Raw genomic sequence first — 20,744 nt, 5'->3', positions numbered from 1 at the left:
ATAATATGTGTTTTTATAGCACAGCAATATTTTTCAGTAATACTTTTTTTATAAATAACAGTTTTGTAACAAAAAATGTGTGTTTTATGGCATAAAGTTTTCTAGGTTAAATGGATTCTAAGTTCTTAAAATATTACCATTATTGTATAAACCTTAAACTGAACACACATAATATATATGTATAATCATATAAATAGTATATAAACATTTAGATTTGAAAGTATTTACCTTGATTAATCCATAAAAATACACATTTATCAGTTTAATGATTATTTAATTTATTTTATTATGTACTTATTAAATTTTATGATTACTATGTAACAATGTATTCTATTCCTACTAAGATATTGTTATTTATTTTATTTGTGATACTTTTTGTATTTCAATACTTTTATGTACCTTGTATATTTGATCGGACATTGTATTTTTAGTCATTTATACGATATAAGTATGTATCTTATTGTAAATTAAGAGAATATCTTGGTCTAATAATATTAAAAATAATTCTAATATAATATAAAATAACATATTGTAATTTATATATAAAGTAATTATAGTTAAAGAAAATTTTGTTACAATATCCAGAAATATTTAAGTATAGAATCAGACATTAAAAACAGTAATATTGCCACAGTATGTTTGGAATATATATTAGTTGAATCTTAGCAATCTTTGGTTTTACGCCATGTAACGGTGGTGGTTTTATGCTGAATAAGTAATATTTAATTGATTGATTAGATTAATGCTTAATGGTGAAGACAACCTTCCGGTAAGTATTGCAATAATATTTTTATATCTGAAAAAATGTAATTGAGTTTTTTTATACATATTTATTTATTTTCAATATTAATTTTAGAATTCTTCAAAAGTTTCAAAAATAAAATCTGTTAACCATGTATAATTTTCAATGTTCCATTTTTGAAGTAGTCTAAAAGATGAAGTGGTTTCAAAATCAACCAGTTCTCCATTCTATAAAGAGTTATAAAAAAATGAAATGTAAAAGTTGTAAGTAAAAGTCACATTAAAAGTATAATTAATACAATTACGCATTAACTATTGAAATTAAATAGATTTCCTTCATATTCTTTTCTATATATATTTTATCACCAGACAAACCTGAAATATATTACAATTATTTAACTTATTTTATTATTATTTATTATTAAATAATTTAACGTTGCATCAAAACAAGAGTCTAACTCCAACTAAATATATAAATTAAGATAATAAATACAGACGGTGAAAATTATTCAAATCTTTCCTTTACAGTATTTTTCCGTATCCGTAGGGCATATTTTTAACATGAATTGAATCTGTTAAATTTAAGTATAACATTTAATAAGATATTTTAATGTAAATTGAATATAGGAAACAAATTAAAATAAATTAACGAGGTTGAATGTTCTATTGGGACAAGCATGTTAATTTATTGTTCCTCAGCTCCTAAGCTGCCGATTTTTCAACATCTTATTCAAAGTAAACTACGTAAAAAAATATTTATTGTGTAGGAAAAAGAGTTGTCAAATCAATCAAGCATATCAACAGTCATTTTCCACTTGTTATATTGCGGTTATGTTAGAAACAAATTATTAAAAACAATAATAAATTATCAACCAATCAAATCTGTTTGGCATATTGATTGTTCATGTGTCATGAGTCTAAATTCCGTAAAACTTCACATAAAATTGTTTACACCCCATTGAAAATTAATTTGATCTATTGTAAAGATGGAAATTGGTTTTTTTGTGTTTAGAACAGAAATATTACTATCAATTTTTATGAAATTTTTATGCCAATAAATTGTTAACAATTTAATAAGTTTATAGAATATTAAAAAGCAAACGTAAAAGATTAAAACTGGAAATAATTCTGTTTATCATCCTTGATTTATCCCATTAATCTCTGCATAACTGTAATATATTAATAGTGGTAAACATATGTTTATCCAAAGTAATTATGTATGTCCTAATGAAAACTGCTCACCAAATTCAATCTCTGTTTGGTCATGGTGAGTGCTTAGATGCACACGCTTACAGAAACTTTCACAACAAACCTAATTTTCTCTGGTGGTTGGGGTTGGGTACTCAGTTATTCAATTATCACAATACAGTCTTCTATATATAATGCAAGATCCAAAACTCCATATTTACTCACAGTATAATAGAAAACATTCATATAATAAGAATCTATTTTAACTTTTGTGAAAGTCTTTATAATGCTAGGATAAAGCTTGTGGCCAAAAATATAAGGTTATTAGGTTTTATAGTATTTCATTACATTTGCGTTTATTAGAAACTGTAAGTGCGAAGCAGATTTATCTGCACTGATATTTCATTTTATCAACACAATACTAGGTTAAACTTGAGAAAACATTTTTAATAGATTCCATTCCCATTTAGTGACAAGGTTGTTCTTGAAACCACTTTTTTTTCTTTTGAAAGAAATAAAAAAATAGCAAAAATGTATATTATTTTGTAGCATTTTAAGCCATGAACTTTTGAATTAGTTTTAATTGTTCAATAGACAAATACAATTCTAAATTGTAAACAAAGAAAAAATATATAAATGTTGTCCAATTTGTAGTTGCATTACAGCATTTTGAGCTTGTAAAGCATTGGAATCTGATCTTGTTTACAGCCATTCCTCAAGAGGTATCAACACCATGCACACCTTCGCCATGTGGTGCTAACGCAGTCTGCAGAGAACAGAATGGTGCAGGAGCCTGCACGTGTCTACCTGATTACATCGGCAACCCTTACGAAGGATGTCGACCTGAGTGTACTCTCAACACAGACTGTGCTTCCAACAGAGCTTGTATCCGCAACAAATGTCAGGACCCTTGCCCGGGAACTTGTGGACAGAATGCTGACTGTCAGGTTGTCAACCACTTGCCATTGTGTACTTGTCGATCTGGGTACACTGGAGATCCTTTCCGCTACTGTAACGTCATGCCTCCTCCACCTCGTAAGTTTTTGTGTCCTCTGTTTGTTACTATTCCATCAATTAACCAATGATATGTTTACAAGCATAGATAATATCAAAACCTAATGATTTACATTTCCATTTTATTTATATATCTAGCATAAATATTTATCTCCTATTTAATTTTCACTCTGTCATCAATGTTATGTAGTTTTATTCAGAAATTAAAATCTTCAAAAAAAAGAACTTTTATAATCAACAAAACTTGTATATGATTTTGTTTAATATTCTCATTAACACCACTCTATTTAAGGCTATTTGGAAGACTAATTATTTTGAATAGAACTATTATATGTATTACCCTTTGATCATTATAGATTATCTAGTATATAATAAAATAATAAAATTCTGCCATAAGTCAATTTGTATACTTTCCACTGCTAAAACTTCAAGGGCTGTTCATAAATAACTATTTGATTATTCAAGGTCTATAAGGTTCAAGGTTCAGGGGTTCATATTTGATAGTAACACTATAAAACAAAAACTCTCTCGCTTGTTTTCAACATACTAAATTTACTGAAATCAAAGCAAGCAAGTTTTGAGTGGTCTCCTATCCGAAGAGAAATGTCTGACAGCTCATAAATTATGAGCTGACATTTTTTCTATAATTTTGTCATTCACTTTCCAACAAATTTCATGTGTCACAAATAATAATCATTCACTTCAAAAATTCAAACTGGAACAATGATAACCACAAAACGAGGAGGTATGGAATAGAAAATATATCTTGAATATTTTGGGAAGGATAAACACACATACTCGATTCATAATTAGCCACTGGTTACGTACCATATAAATGCTATGCACCAAGTTCACATTGAATTATTGCAGTTATAATTTTTTTACTATTAAAATCAGTTTATATTTACAAGTATGTTTGATGATAGTAACCTAATTATCCCAACACCTCCAACAGTATTATGTGGCGACTTGGTGTGTTGACTTTTATTATTTCAACACTGATATGAAATCCAATAAAATGAACAAAAATGTGATTATATTATGAGGCTAGATATCTGGAGATAGTGTTCATCATTAGACTTTAAATTTTACATGAAACTTTGTTTCTACATAAACATGAATAACTAATAAGACGGGGCATGTCCATCATCGAATTTGGCTGACCGTTGTTAACGTCTATAAGTTAGTAGTCTGACACAATTTATCTTTTGTATACTGAAGGATGTAAAAATGTCTTTGCCTTATGATTTTTTATCGTTCTATCTCTCAATAATGAAATGAGCTATATACTTGAAATTCTGTATTGGACCACAACAAAGTCTATTACGTGACACATGATGTGGCATACATACTCCTACCTTGTCTATTATAATTTTAAGAAGATCAGAAGCCTCTATCCAACTTCATCTTTTTTCTTTTACAGCTGTACAAGCTGAGCCAGTGAACCCTTGTAACCCATCTCCATGTGGACCCAACAGCCAGTGCAGGGAAGTGAATGGACAAGCTGTGTGCTCTTGTCTGCCAACATACATAGGCCAGCCTCCAGGCTGCAGACCTGAGTGTGTTGTGAGCAGCGAGTGTCCAGCCAACCGAGCTTGTGTGAACCAGAAGTGTGTGGATCCTTGTCCTGGCACTTGCGGACAGAATACTAGATGTGAAGTCATCAACCACAGTCCAATTTGCTCCTGTAATCCAGGTTTCACCGGTGATCCATTCTCCAGATGTTTCCCCATTCCTCGTAAGTTTGACAAGAAAATTAAATATTACCAACGAATTTGAAAACCATTAAAAAATACCTCTTGTATATTTTTTATGTAGTTATGATAGCAGTTACCTAACTGAGATAATAGGATGCTATATTCCCTGTAAAGTCCTGATACGTCGTAAATAAATATATCAGGGTGTATAGAGAATTTTATGATGTGGTAAAATATACCTTACGCTTTTCTGTGGTTATTATATGGTCTTCTGTTTATCATTTACACATATTTTATTGTTTAAATTTTGGATGAATACATGTAAAAAATTAAAAAAGCTAAAGATATTATGTAAAACTTACCTCTGATAATGTTTTTCAGCTCCTCCCCCCCAACAGTTACCACCTGTATACGTCAATCCTTGCATGCCTTCACCTTGTGGGCCGAACTCTCAGTGCCGAGATATTGGTGGAAATCCATCATGTTCTTGCCTGCCGGAGTATCAAGGAACACCTCCTAACTGCCGACCGGAATGTACAATCAATCAAGACTGCCCCAGCAACCAAGCCTGCATGAGGGAGAAGTGTAGAGACCCTTGTCCAGGATCTTGTGGAGCTGGAGCCCAGTGCAACGTCATCAACCACACACCTGTCTGCACATGTCCTGAGGGCTACACTGGGGATCCCTTCACCAGCTGCTTCCCCAAACCTCCTGATGGTGAGTATCATGATTTCCAGCTATACCTAAAGTAATAACTATTATTAATTTTTATTACTGTGGTACAGGGTCTAACAAGTCAATTTTCACTTTACAGTTGAGCCAGTACAAGCCAGTGACCCTTGCAATCCATCACCATGTGGGCCAAATGCACAATGCAACAACGGAATCTGCACCTGTCTACCGGAATATCAAGGAGATCCTTACTCAGGATGTAGGCCAGAGTGTGTCATCAACACTGACTGTCCAAGAGACCGAGCCTGTATCCGCAACAAGTGTCAGGATCCTTGTCCTGGTACTTGTGGACAAGGAGCTCAATGCGATGTCATCAACCATATTCCTATCTGTAGCTGTCCTCAAGGAATGTCTGGCAATCCTTTCGTCCAATGTCAACCCATGCAAGGTATATATTTATACACTATTTTTTATATATTTTCACATTTTATGTTACAGTTAATTAAGAAATTACTATTCTAATAAATATTCTAATAACTTTTCATTTATCCAGCTCCACCAGTAACACAGCCTTGTAACCCATCTCCTTGCGGACCATTCAGCCAGTGCAGAGAAGTGAATGGCCAAGCTGTGTGCTCTTGTGTGCCTGGCTACATCGGAAGTCCACCAGCCTGTAGACCTGAGTGTGTGGTCAACTCTGACTGTAATCTCAACCAAGCATGTAGCAACCAGAAATGCAGAGACCCTTGTCCAGGAACTTGTGGAGTGGGGGCAAGATGTCAAGTCATCAACCACAATCCCATCTGTAGTTGCCCTAACGGTTTCACAGGAGACCCATTCGTCAGATGTCAGCCCATTCGTAAGTCTAATTTTTATTACTGTGTCAAAATTTATGCAGCTCAGTTGAAAGTTAAGTACATTTCTCTGTGACTATTTCAAACTCATTACATTCCATTCAAGTGATCATATATGCGAATACCTCAATAGTAAAATGTACACAGTATGATTTTGAATTTTTAATAATGTCCTGTTGTATTTGCAGCTCCTCCACAGCAGGCCCCACCAACCAATCCCTGTCAACCTTCACCTTGTGGTCCTAACTCACAGTGCAGAGTGTCTGGAGACAGTCCATCCTGTTCCTGTCTGCCTAACTTTATCGGAACACCTCCCAACTGTAGACCCGAGTGTGTCAGCAACAGTGACTGTACCTACAACTTGGCCTGCATCAACCAGAAGTGTGCTGATCCTTGTCCAGGCACTTGTGGTGCTAATGCTGAGTGTAGAGTAGTTAGCCATTCACCTCAGTGTGTCTGTGTGGTAGGCTACACTGGAGATCCTTTCTCTTTCTGCAGTCTTCAACAAGGTAACCTGAAGTTGATTTATTTATTTATTTTGAATTTTGGAGTGTATTAAAAGGCGTATCAATAGACCACACGTTTTTGTTTATAGTATTTCTTTATTTTAGAATATATATATATATATATATATATATATATATATATATATATATATATATATATAAAACTTTCAACTACTATTTTTAGATTTAGACCCCTTGGTGTAGTTAAAAACCAACATTTCTTTTTAAAAACATCTACATTATTCCAAATAAATATAAATTGTTTATGCTGACTTACTTCAAATTTCTATTTAGTTGGCATTTTCAAGTGGTCATAATATTATTTCAACTTTATTGTTGTTTTGAAAATTGTGTAATTTATTTCTTTGTTATAGCTGAACCCATTCCTGTAGAAAGGCCTACACCTTGCATCCCATCCCCTTGTGGATCAAACGCAGTCTGCAGAGAACAGAATGGTGCAGGAGCCTGCACGTGTCTACCTGATTACGTCGGCAATCCTTACGAAGGCTGTAGACCTGAGTGTACCCTCAACACTGATTGTCCTTCCAACAGAGCTTGCATAAGAAACAAATGTCAGGATCCTTGCCCAGGAACTTGTGGACAGAATGCTGACTGTCAGGTTGTCAACCATTTGCCATTGTGTACTTGTCGATCTGGCTACACTGGAGATCCTTTCCGGTACTGCAACGTCATGCCTCCTCCACCTCGTAAGTATTTGTTTCTTTTCTAATACATTTTTTGTAAATGAAGTTTTAAGAACATTACATAACTTCATCTTACTTCTTTTTCAGCTGTACAAGCAGAGCCAGTGAACCCTTGCAACCCATCTCCATGTGGACCCAACAGCCAGTGCAGGGAAGTGAATGGACAAGCTGTGTGCTCTTGTCTGCCAACTTACATAGGCCAGCCTCCAGGCTGCAGACCTGAGTGTGTTGTGAGCAGCGAGTGTCCAGCCAACCGAGCTTGTGTCAACCAGAAGTGTGTGGATCCTTGTCCTGGCACTTGTGGTCAAAATACTATATGTCAAGTTATCAATCACAGTCCAATCTGCAGCTGCAATCCAGGCTTCACTGGAGATCCTTTCTCCAGATGTTTCCCTGTGCCTCCACGTAAGTGTTAAATTAAAATTCATTAAGTATCTCTGGAAAGAGTCTCATTTCTGGTTTTATCTGGTAATAAGGGCAAGTGCGTATCCCACCCAGATTTCAAAGAAAGGAGTACTTTTTACATTTACCTTTAGCAAACTTTGAAGTAAACACAAAATGGTGTCTTCTCTGGTGCCTCAGTTCCATTCTTTTGTTGGCTAATATTGTACTTACAGCAAGACTGTCCATGTAGTAATTTTCCTATGTATGTCATGTAGTAACTGTTTCTAATGTAAAATTGTGTACAATACTGTCTTCTTAGAGCTGTAAGACAGATTGTTAGGATTTGAAATTTGTGCCTAATTAATAGAGGAATTTTCCATAGTTAAACCTTATGTAAAAACAAGACATATTTAAACCGTTATCAATAATTTATTGCTTGCTGGTAATCAAACCATGAAAACAATTAACAATGATTTCCTGTAGTCAATAAAGTGGTATAGGAGTAAACAAATGATAACTTTTAATACAGGATAATACTTTATTTTTATCACTGTTTTTCATTGTTTTCATTGCTATTATTATAATAATTATTATGTTTACAATATCAATGAAAGCAATGATTGGTATGCTTTATAAACTTGTTATCCTGCAGCTCCACCACCACCAGCAGATCCTATAATCAGAGATCCGTGTGTACCATCTCCTTGTGGACCCAACTCTCAGTGTAGAGACATCGGCGGGTCGCCTTCATGTTCCTGTCTACCTGACTATCAAGGAACCCCACCAAACTGCCGACCAGAGTGTACTATCAACCCAGACTGTCCTAGTAACCAAGCCTGTATGCGGCAGAAGTGTAGAGACCCTTGTCCAGGATCTTGTGGTGCTGGAGCCCAGTGCAATGTCATCAACCACACACCCGTCTGCACATGTCCTGAGGGCTACACTGGGGATCCCTTCACCAGTTGCTTCCCCAAACCTCCTGATGGTGAGTATCATGATTTCCAGCTATACCTAAAGTAATAACTAGTATTAATTATTATTACTTTGATACAAGGTCTAACAAGTCAATTTTCACTTTACAGTTGAGCCAGTACAAGCCAGTGACCCTTGCAATCCATCACCATGTGGGCCAAATGCACAATGCAACAACGGAATCTGCACCTGTCTACCGGAATATCAAGGAGATCCTTACTCAGGATGTAGGCCAGAGTGTGTCATCAACACTGACTGTCCAAGAGACCGAGCCTGTATCCGCAACAAGTGTCAGGATCCTTGTCCTGGAACTTGTGGACAAGGGAGCTCAATGCGATGTCATCAACCATATTCCTATCTGCAGCTGTCCTCAAGGAATGTCTGGCAATCCTTTCGTCCAATGTCAACCCATGCAAGGTAATAATATTTCTTACACTAGATTTTGTTATATATTCCATTTTATTTTGCAGTCAATTTAGAAACAGCTATTGATATAAATATTCTAAAATCTTTTCATTTATCCAGCTCCTCCAGTGACTCAGCCCTGTAACCCATCTCCTTGTGGACCATTCAGCCAGTGCAGAGAGGTGAATGGCCAAGCTGTATGCTCTTGTGTGCCTGGCTACATCGGAAGTCCTCCAGCCTGCAGACCTGAGTGTGTGGTCAACTCTGACTGTAATCTCAACCAAGCATGTAGCAACCAGAAATGCAGAGACCCTTGTCCAGGAACTTGTGGGGTGGGGGCAAGATGTCAAGTCATCAACCACAATCCCATCTGTAGTTGCCCTAATGGTTTCACAGGAGACCCATTTGTCAGATGTCAGCCTATTCGTAAGTATTCCATTTCAAAGTCAAAGTCAAAGATTCTTTATTTACATATACTTAAAGTACAGTAATGGCGTCAATTCCTAATATCTAAATATCTAAAAATAGTCATAAATTGAAACAAGTTGTCAATAGTTACATACAAAGCAAGTAGCATACAATGTTTTTTGCCTGACGTTGTCATGAGGTTAATGAATAAAAAGGTCTATATTTCTAAAAGATAAAAACTGCAAGAATATTAAAAGTTACTTAGATATATAGTTAATATTTAGAGTTTAAAAAATCCAAATTTAGAAAGTTGTAATCAAAATTTGAATGAAAATCTGAATTTTGTTAAATATCTTGATTGTCTATGTATTCATTCAGGGTGTAGAAAGGTCTAGTTGTTAGCCAGTTGTTCAATGACGTTTTTAACTTCTTTCCTGAGAGAGTCTTCATGTGTGCTGGTAGTAGGTTGTAGAGCTTCTTGCCCATGTAGGAGGGTTTCTTCTCATACAGTGTGAGGTGATGTGCCGCCAAAGTGTAGTTTGCAGCATGACGAGTGTAGTAGTCATGCTGGTCAGCTACACGTGGCAGGTTCTTGCCGTCAACATATAGTATGACCTCCTGGATATAAAGAGCAATCACTGTCTTAATTTTAAGCTCCTTGAATGCTTCTCTACAGGAGTCTCTTGGGCTAAGTCCATTTATAACCCTTATGGCTTTTTTTTCTGGAGTCTTAGAATTCTTGACAAGTTCTGTTGAGCAGTATTCCATTTACAATCATATATGTACATAATATCTAAATTACAACAGTATCAAGAATGATTTAGGATTTTTAATCATGTCCTGTTTTGTTTGCAGCTCCTCCACAGCAGGCCCCACCAACCAACCCCTGTCAACCTTCACCTTGTGGTCCTAACTCTCAGTGCAAAGTATCTGGAGACAGTCCATCCTGTTCTTGTCTGCCTAACTTTATTGGAACACCTCCCAACTGTAGACCTGAATGTGTGAGCAACAGTGACTGTGCCTACAACTTGGCCTGCATCAACCAGAAGTGTGCTGATCCTTGTCCAGGCACTTGTGGTACTAATGCTGAGTGTAGAGTTGTCAGCCATTCACCTCAGTGCGTCTGTGTAGTTGGCTACACTGGAGATCCTTTTAGACAGTGTCTTCTCCAACAAGGTAATACTCATATATGTATATTGTAATAACGTTTGGCAATATATATATATATATATATATATATATATATATATATATATATATATATATATATATATATATACAGGTGTGGATTATAAGATTGAACATATAATAGATTAATTTGCTTCACAAAATAACAGTACAGCCAGTGTATACGTAATGGGTTATAAAATCAGACTTTTAGAGAAAGTCTCTTTGTTATGGTTTTTGTTAGATTATATTGAAAGTGAATGTAAGGACTTCATGCTTCTATCGAGTCACATGAGCTTATTGCGCATCCCTTAGGGCATTCCTAACCCCTACTTTGAATGAGATCTATGATTTTTTTGTGTAGTACTGACATCCAATTCATCATTTGACCGAGAGATTCCATATAGATTCTCTCTTCTAATCTTTTAAATCCAAAATAATGTGACAGACAATTCCTCAAACCAATATTATGATATAACCTAGGATCTTCAGTGGTGTGTCCTGAAGTGAACAATTAATCCTAAAACGACTGTGTCAAATAATTAAATTGATTATTTGTTTTAAAAGGCCACTCCTAAGTTTCTTTAACCAGTTCCTAAACCGTTGGTGCCTTTAACAATTTACTCCACCACATTTCAATGCTGTTAATAAGGTAGTGAGGAATTCTGACAGAAACATAACTTTTTCAGATGTAAAAAAGTACCCAAAAAGTTCTAAGAATAGAATAAGAGTACAAGTATTTTACAAATATTTATTTTTTCCAGCTGAACCAGTCAAGGAAGTGTCTACACCATGCACACCATCGCCTTGTGGTGCCAATGCAGTCTGCAGAGAACAGAATGGTGCAGGAGCCTGCACGTGTCTACCTGATTACATCGGCAACCCTTACGAAGGATGTCGACCTGAGTGTACTCTCAACACTGACTGTCCTTCCAACAGAGCTTGTATCCGCAACAAATGTCAGGACCCTTGCCCAGGAACTTGTGGACAGAATGCTGACTGTCAGGTTGTCAACCACTTGCCATTGTGTACTTGTCGACCTGGCTACACTGGAGATCCTTTCCGTTACTGCAACGTCATGCCTCCTCCACCTCGTACGTATTTGTTTTTTTGTAGTGAAATGATACCATTCCAGTAAATCCATGATGATTAATTAATATTATCTAAACTTATTCTTCATACTATTCCAGCTGTACAAGCAGAGCCAGTGAACCCTTGCAACCCATCTCCATGTGGACCCAACAGCCAGTGCAGGGAAGTGAATGGACAAGCTGTGTGCTCTTGTCTGCCAACATACATAGGCCAGCCTCCAGGCTGCAGACCTGAGTGTGTTGTGAGTAGCGAGTGTCCAGCCAACCGAGCTTGTGTTAACCAGAAATGTGTGGATCCTTGCCCTGGCACTTGTGGGCAGAACACTAGATGTGAGGTGATCAACCACAGTCCAATCTGCAGCTGTAATCCTGGCTTTACTGGTGACCCATTTTCTAGATGTTTCCCAGTTCCACCACGTAAGTTCAATTATTTAAAGTTTGTTAATATGCTAATTTCCTTTTTTATTTTTGTATGAGAGTTTAGATTTGTAATCACTGTTTAGAACAAATATTTTTTGAGATTGACACCATTTCAAAATGTTTGGAAATAACACATTATTCTTATACTTTTTATGTGTAATATATATTTTATTAGATTTTTTACATTTTAAAAATGCATTTCTTCTTGTAGCTCCTCCTCCACCAGCTGACCCCATCATAACAAATCCATGTGTACCTTCACCTTGTGGGCCAAACTCTCAGTGTCGTGATATTGGAGGAACACCATCATGTTCCTGCCTGCCTGAGTATCAAGGAACACCTCCTAATTGCCGACCAGAGTGTACAATCAATCCAGACTGTCCAAGCAACCTTGCTTGTATGAGAGAGAAGTGTAGAGACCCCTGTCCAGGATCTTGTGGTGCTGGAGCCCAGTGCAATGTCATCAACCACACTCCTGTCTGCACATGTCCTGAGGGATTCACTGGAGATCCCTTTACAAATTGCTTTCCTAAGCCTCCACCACGTAAGTTTAGAATTTTTTATTACATGCTCCTTTTTGTGTTGAGTAAATATGTTATTATAAAAAAAAAACTTTTCCCACTTATTATAATGACTCGTGCAACTATTTACCCCAGTGATCAGCACATCAGTTTGATTTAAAAAAGGAATTGCCAGCTTATTTTCACCGTAGGATGAAAAGTAAAACAGTTTTTACTTGATGTATAACATCAAAACTAAATTAATTTGCAGAACTAATAAAGGTTGATTTTTCTTAAGAAAAACATTTAAATTGAAAAGGAGCGTAGCGTTAAGTTGTTATTAAAACATCTTTAGAAGAAATTGGCTGCAGTTTTTTTTATGTAATTATATAATTGAATGAACATTGATTACAGCAACTGAACCACCAAGGGCAGATCCATGCAACCCATCTCCCTGTGGCCCCAATGCCCAGTGTGCTGATGGAGTCTGCACCTGTCTACCGGAATATCAAGGAGATCCTTACTCAGGGTGTAGGCCAGAGTGTGTCATCAACACTGACTGTCCAAGAGACCGAGCCTGTATCCGCAACAAGTGTCAGGACCCTTGTCCTGGAACTTGTGGTCAGGGAGCTCAATGCGATGTCATCAACCATATTCCTATCTGCAGCTGTCCTCAAGGAATGTCTGGCAATCCTTTCGTCCAATGTCAACCCATGCAAGGTAATAATTTTTCTCTCAATAGATTAAGAATATTGATAATAATTTCTATTCACATTTTATGTTTAAGAACTACTATTCAGATAATTTTTCTAAAATATTTCCTTTTATCCAGCTCCACCAGTGACACAGCCTTGTAATCCGTCTCCTTGTGGACCATTCAGCCAGTGCAGAGAAGTGAATGGCCAAGCTGTGTGCTCTTGTGTGCCTGGCTACATCGGAAGTCCTCCAGCCTGCAGACCTGAGTGTGTGGTCAACTCTGACTGTAATCTCAACCAAGCATGTAGCAACCAGAAATGCAGAGACCCTTGTCCAGGAACTTGTGGAGTGGGGGCAAGATGTCAAGTCATCAACCACAATCCCATCTGTAGTTGCCCTAATGGTTTCACAGGAGACCCATTCGTCAGATGTCAGCCTATTCGTAAGTATTCCATTTACAATCATATATGTACATAATATCTAAATTTCAACAGTGTCAAGAATGATTTTGGATTTTTAATCATGTCCTGTTTTGTTTGCAGCTCCTCCACAGCAAGCCCCACCAACCAACCCCTGTCAACCTTCACCTTGTGGTCCTAACTCTCAGTGCAAAGTATCTGGAGACAGTCCATCCTGTTCTTGTCTGCCTAACTTTATTGGAACACCTCCCAACTGTAGACCTGAATGTGTGAGCAACAGTGACTGTACCTACAACTTGGCCTGCATCAACCAGAAGTGTGCTGATCCTTGTCCTGGCACTTGTGGTGCTAATGCTGAGTGTAGAGTTGTCAGCCATTCACCTCAGTGTGTCTGTGTAGTTGGCTACACTGGAGATCCTTTTAGACAGTGTCTCCTCCAGCAAGGTAATACTTCATAAATGTATATTGTAGTAATGTATGGCATTTGTAAATAACTTAAATTTGTATTGCTGTATGTTTTCATCACAGTAAAAGTTCAAAATTGTATGACTAAGTTTTAATGGTTTATTGTCTGACAAACATTTGATTGTCTAATTTGATTTATGACTTTATCATAAGGAAAATGTTTCTTTTAGAATTTTAAATACCCAGTACTACAAATCTTTAAAATTTCTTAATTAATAAAAAATGTGTGTATATATATATATATATATATATATATATATATATATATATATATATATATATATATATATCGATTTAACTAATTTTTAACTAATTAACTTCCAGCAATGTTTTTTATCAAGATTTAATCCTTTCAGCTGAACCAGTCAAGGAAGTGTCTACACCATGCACACCATCGCCTTGTGGTGCCAATGCAGTCTGCAGAGAACAGAATGGTGCAGGAGCCTGCACGTGTCTACCTGATTACATCGGCAACCCTTACGAAGGATGTCGACCTGAGTGTACTCTCAACACTGACTGTCCTTCCAACAGAGCTTGCATCCGCAACAAATGTCAGGACCCTTGCCCAGGAACTTGTGGACAGAATGCTGACTGTCAGGTTGTCAACCACTTGCCATTGTGTACTTGTCGACCTGGCTACACTGGAGATCCTTTCCGTTTCTGCAACGTAATGCCTCCTCCACCTCGTAAGTATTTGTACCTTCAGAAAAAGTTACTTACAATCCATTAAACTTAAATTTTAAAATCCTTTAGATTAATGGATAGTATCTAAACGTATTCTTGATACTATTTCAGCTGTACAAGCAGAGCCAGTCAACCCTTGTAATCCATCTCCATGTGGACCTAACAGCCAGTGCAAGGAAGTGAATGGACAAGCTGTGTGCTCTTGTCTGCCAACTTACATAGGCCAGCCTCCAAGCTGCAGACCTGAATGTGTTGTGAGCAGCGAGTGTCCAGCCAACCGAGCTTGTGTCAACCAGAAATGTGTAGATCCTTGCCCTGGCACTTGTGGTCAGAACACTAGATGTGATGTCATCAACCATAGTCCAATCTGCAGCTGTAATCCTGGCTTTACTGGTGACCCATTTTTCAGATGTTCTCCAATTCCACCACGTAAGTTCAATTATTTATATTGTATTTTAAGAACATGCTAATATTTTCCTTAAATTTTAATCGTGTATAATGATTCAATGACTAACCCTCACTACCGAATATTTATACTTTATTTTGCATAATGGTAATGTATTAATTTTTCCAAAATATTGCCCTTGCTCACAAAATACATTTCTTCTTATAAATTTTATTTGTCAAAAAATATTAATGCAAAATATGTTGAGGTCCGTTATAGTGTTTTGAAGTTAATAAATGTTGGTTGTGTTAAACTAAATTCTTTATTGAGTTTATGCATTTTTTCTTAAAATGGTATTGTTCAATATTGTAAATTTTTCCAGCTCAACCGCCACCACAAGCTCCTATCTACACAGATCCTTGTGTTCCATCACCTTGCGGACCATTCTCTCAATGTAGAGATATTGGAGGATCACCATCTTGCTCTTGCCTGCCTTCATATACTGGTTCTCCACCAAACTGCCGACCAGAATGTACAATCAATCAAGATTGTCCCAGCAACCAAGCCTGCATGAGGGAGAAGTGTAGAGACCCCTGCCCAGGATCTTGTGGATCTGGAGCCCAGTGTAATGTCATCAACCACACGCCTGTTTGCACATGTCCTGAGGGATTCACTGGAGACCCTTTTACCAACTGTTTCCCCAAACCTCCTCCCCGTAAGTAACACTAACATCTTGTAGATGGCATGCATAGTTATTATGAATTCTTTTGGAAAATGAAATCACCAAGTGGAGATTTTTCTGGTTTCCATCTTTCTGATATCAATTTTCCTTACAGCAAGCCCACCAGCTCAAACAGACCCTTGCAACCCGTCGCCCTGTGGCCCCAACGCTCAGTGTGCTGATGGAGTCTGCACTTGTCTGCCAGAATATCAAGGAGATCCTTACTCAGGATGTAGACCAGAGTGTGTCCTCAACACCGACTGCCCAAGAGACCGAGCCTGTATCCGCAACAAGTGTCAAGATCCTTGTCCTGGAACTTGTGGGCAGAATGCTGTGTGTCAAGTCATCAATCATATCCCCATGTGCAGCTGTCCGCAGGGCATGACGGGCAATCCATTTGTCGATTGTCGTCCACAGCAAGGTTAGATTAGTTTTATTTGGTTAAATATGTCATTAGTTTTTTTTTATAGTTTTAATCTTAACTAAGTTCAATCTAATCTAACTTTTTAAGTTCAAACAAAGTATTTATTGAATTTAATTTTTAAAGTTTATTTCTTTACAAAAATTAAGATTTTCTAATTTTTTAAAAAATGAAGTTGAGTGTTTATTTTCTCTCTGAAATTCCATGTGTTCTGTTTCAATGACAGCTCCAACCGTGACGCAGCCCTGTATCCCTTCACCGTGTGGGCCCAACAGCCAATGTCGAGAAGTGAACGGCCAAGCTGTTTGTTCCTGTCTGCCGGGATTTATCAGCACCCCGCCCACCTGTCGACCAGAATGTGTTGTCAGCTCTGAATGCGCTCTCAATGAGGCGTGTATCAACCAACGCTGTGTTGATCCCTGCCCCGGTACTTGTGGACTGGGTGCTCAATGCTCCGTCATTAATCACAATCCAATTTGTAGCTGCCCACCACCCCTCATCGGAGATCCTTTCTCCAGGTGTTTCCCGAAACGTAAGTCATGTTTTGTCTCTTTTGAAATATTACTTTAATTTACATTTATTTTTTCAATATTCACGCACATATTTTGATCCAATTTTCAGTTCTGTATCAAACGATAATTGTCTGATTGTTACTTGCAGCAGCAGAAGCTATTCCTACTTCTCCAGCTGCTCCTGTAGACCCGTGTGTCCCGTCGCCCTGTGGACTGTACAGTACATGTGTGGTCACGTCGGCCGGCTCCCCTTCCTGCAGCTGTCTGCCCGGCTACGTCGGCACTGCACCCAACTGTCGGCCAGAGTGTGTTAGCAACAGTGACTGCTCGCCTCTGTTGGCATGTATCAACCAGAAATGTCGTGACCCTTGTCCCGGATCCTGCGGTCTCAACGCCGACTGCCGTGTCGTCGTGCACATACCCAACTGTTTCTGCGTACAAGACTACATCGGGGATCCCTTCACCGTTTGCAACCCTCGACCATGTAAGCGGCGTCTTCAGCAACAACTCTCGTTCATCGCCTAAATTTAATATTTAATTTTATCCTAGATAGAACGTACTTATGTCATATTTTTTAATGCTTTTATGTAATAGCTATACTTAATTTACCAGTTAAAAATGTACATAGTTTATCGATACCACTTGCACAAATAGTAGTGCTTCTTGGTTAAAGTTGGGAACTGGCATATAAATAAATATTCCTTAGCATATATTGTAATTACAATTAACAACACATAGTTCCTATGAAAAGAGAGTAAAGGGTAAAAGTGCTTCCAGCGTTAACATTCATGAATATAATAAGAAACAAATCTTCTTTTACAGCAAATCTTCTTTAAGTGTGAGCATTGTACTGCAAATTTATTTGATTGCACATATTTTTAATTATTTTATTAGAAAAATTTATAATGATATCCAAATTTTGTGTTTGTATCAGTGATATATATAGTATAAGAAGATTTGTTAGCTCTGCCTAGTAACGGTTGTAGTTAATTGGAAGTTAAATTTAAGTGCTAATGTAACATTACTGTAACATCATTCAAAAGCCTTGCACGTCCTTGTTCTGGTAGAAGTGGACTTGCAAGGCTTTTTAAATTAATTAAACATTATTTGCTATTAACATTATGACAAATATTTTTAACAGAGTGCGCTGTAGGTGGAATACTGGCCATTGAGAAATAAATTGCTTCTTCTACTACACGTGGTAAAGTTGATGCACTAATTAGCATAATAACTGTGGTGTTTAGTAGCTTATGATAGATTACATAACATATTAAGTAGTATGTTGTGTATAAAATTATGAATTTAATAATTAGATTCTCATGCTGAAGGTTAAGGTTAAGCTACAAGATGCTAATATGAGAGACGATGGAAAATATATATCCAGTAGATTCTTTTGATATCAAAATATATCAACACTGTATTTATATTTTCCATTAGGCAAAGCAATGAGTATGGTTAGAGGTTCAGTTAGTGTGAAATCAATAAAATTTTAAGAGGTTTCAGTTTTGGAGTATCACTGCAATATTTCTAAAATTATTATAATATCTAAACTATAAAGTGAAATACTGTCTATTAAGAAAAGTAAAGTTTAATATTGGTTTCAAACCGTTATGAACCTTGTTGGACATATTCAAAGCTAGCTCTTGCTATTTCGCTGCTGATTTGGAATTGGTCGGATTAGGTCAGTGAAGGGCTTTTGGTTAAGGACAAACAGAAAGTAGTAACTACCAGATGTCTGCAGAAGATGCTCATGTTTGAATATTCATTCATCCCTCAACAGAGTTAGTGAACCTTTTTGTCTCTTTTCACAGCTTCAGTTTTAGTGAACTACACTGGATTGGGTGTTTTGAATATTCAAACCTCTGAGTAGGTGTGGGATAGGTGTGTCAGAACAGCTTCAGTAGACGCCGCTAACAATGGAGGTTCTGGATTTGTATGTATTCAAGGAGGTCTCAGAAGTCCTGAGGTTGGATTTTGATCAACTTCAAAGAGGACCGCTTCATGGCAGGCAACATTATCAGCGTTTAATCTCTCGGCATGGATCTGCATGACTTTGCATGTGTTTTATGTACTGTTTATACATGTAAATTGAATGATTTTTTGCATGCTGTATTGTTTGCTTGTTTGTGTTTCTCAAAAAGCCTAATTTTTCATGAGTTGACTCAAAAAAAATTTCAAGTGGAAAAACTATTTATTTGCTTTCAAGTAGGTCATGAATTTTTTAATTTTTCTCAGTTAATTTTTCAACACCACAGCTGATGTCAACTCTGAAAAACATTAGGCCGTCATGTGGACCGTTACTGACCTGTTTTTGTGTTGCAGCCGAGCCACCCACTGCTGCAACTCCCACTGATCCTTGTTTCCCATCCCCCTGTGGGGCAAACGCGCGGTGTCGTGTCGAGAACACGTACGCTGTGTGTGAGTGCCTGCCCGAGTTCCAAGGCAATCCGTACGAGGGCTGTAGACCTGAGTGTCTTGTCAGCTCGGACTGCCCTATGAACAAGGCCTGTATCAACACCAAGTGCCGTGACCCCTGCCCAGGAACGTGTGGCTTATCTGCGATCTGTACCGTCTCCAACCACATTCCCATCTGCTCCTGCCCTGATGGCTTCACAGGGGATGCTTTCCGAGTCTGCAATCAAGTTCCACTTCAAGGTCAGTGGGTTTTAATTGATACTAGATTTATAATACCACAGAAAAAACTAGTGATTTTCACAAGTAATACCAGAGCAGAGCAAATTCTGCAATTTTTGTGTTTACGGATAGTCTTTTATGCTTTTATGATTCACTTTACTGAAAATGTGCAATATAAGACAATAGGCTCATTAAATATTCTCAAAATACATAAACTGATCAAATACAGTAACAAAGGATCCGACAGAACATTAAAATATAATCATACCAACCTTACTCTGTTTTAATATTTGTTACAAATTAGACCAATGTGAAAATGTTACATTTTGTGATAGTTGAAATATTAATGTAGCTTATTTTAGAAATACAGGATTCCAACTACATTTTTACTAAACCTATTTTTCTATAGATACATAAGTAATGGTGTTGAACTGCCACCATATTGGAACAAAATGGCATACCCAAGTTGGCCAATGAACTTAACCATGACATCTTTAATAGGTTAAATTTTGTACCTAATTTCAACTTGTTTGGGCCTTTTTGGGGCAATTATTGTTCCGCCATCCGCATTACATACTACATATATAACAAATACATGGGTGGTTTTGGGATCTGGGGATAATGCTCGGTGAGTTATGTAGAAATTTTCCATAAGTGCTACTGTGAGGACAGAATTGCAGTTGGCAGAATGGGCACTGTTTTAAAAAAATTCTGACTTCAATTCTACACTTCCTATTTTGGAAGGAGTCATTTAATAAATCTCGAATTCTAAACATTCTTCATCATTTATTCCGTGTTATATAATGAAATATAGTGGTTTTTATGGATAAGTACACACCCGTACTCAAACCAGTTTTTTGGACAATTTTACTGGGGCCCAGCCCAAGGGCGTATATAAGGGGGGGCTCAGGGGGCTCGAGCCCCCCCCGAAATTTGAAACACAAAAAAAATATTATAACTTATATACGATAATTTATTTTTATTTTCAATAAGCTGTGCTTCTATACTTTCGACTACATTAGTATTATAGTTTATAGTGGAATTTTAAGAATACATTATGATACCTAACAATATTCAATATTTA

The 20,744-nt window shown here is 37.0% G+C and overlaps 3 protein-coding genes across 3 annotated transcripts in view; all 3 read left to right on the top strand.

Moving 5' to 3' along the window:
• LOC124367525 overlaps positions 1–9,420 on the top strand; it is a 277,317-nt gene extending 267,897 nt beyond the window's left edge. The window contains exons 133-143 of the mRNA XM_046824409.1: positions 2,638–2,964; positions 4,367–4,681; positions 5,022–5,357; positions 5,455–5,760; positions 5,866–6,171; positions 6,355–6,675; positions 7,047–7,379; positions 7,464–7,781; positions 8,413–8,745; positions 8,843–9,149; positions 9,258–9,420. Of these exons, the coding sequence (XP_046680365.1) occupies positions 2,638–2,964; positions 4,367–4,681; positions 5,022–5,357; positions 5,455–5,760; positions 5,866–6,171; positions 6,355–6,675; positions 7,047–7,379; positions 7,464–7,781; positions 8,413–8,745; positions 8,843–9,149; positions 9,258–9,282 (3,227 nt within the window). The 3' untranslated portion in view covers positions 9,283–9,420. The remainder of the gene's footprint in view (positions 1–2,637; positions 2,965–4,366; positions 4,682–5,021; positions 5,358–5,454; positions 5,761–5,865; positions 6,172–6,354; positions 6,676–7,046; positions 7,380–7,463; positions 7,782–8,412; positions 8,746–8,842; positions 9,150–9,257) is intronic.
• Positions 9,324–12,626, top strand: LOC124368103 (delta-like protein 1). The gene is made up of 5 exons (XM_046825377.1): positions 9,324–9,567; positions 10,401–10,721; positions 11,477–11,806; positions 11,903–12,239; positions 12,506–12,626. The coding sequence occupies exons 1-5, from the start codon at positions 9,324–9,326 to the stop codon at positions 12,624–12,626; spliced, it is 1,353 nt and encodes a 450-aa protein (XP_046681333.1).
• On the top strand, positions 12,560–13,700 carry LOC124367528. The gene is made up of 3 exons (XM_046824412.1): positions 12,560–12,767; positions 13,138–13,443; positions 13,556–13,700. The coding sequence occupies exons 1-3, from the start codon at positions 12,681–12,683 to the stop codon at positions 13,565–13,567; spliced, it is 405 nt and encodes a 134-aa protein (XP_046680368.1). The 5' UTR covers positions 12,560–12,680; the 3' UTR covers positions 13,568–13,700.
• Positions 13,701–20,744: the final 7,044 nt, after the last annotated feature.

This window comes from Homalodisca vitripennis, chromosome 8 (genome assembly GCF_021130785.1).
Source record: "Homalodisca vitripennis isolate AUS2020 chromosome 8, UT_GWSS_2.1, whole genome shotgun sequence".
Lineage (NCBI taxonomy): Eukaryota > Metazoa > Arthropoda > Insecta > Hemiptera > Cicadellidae > Homalodisca > Homalodisca vitripennis.
This window is presented reverse-complemented; position numbering and strand designations above follow the sequence as displayed.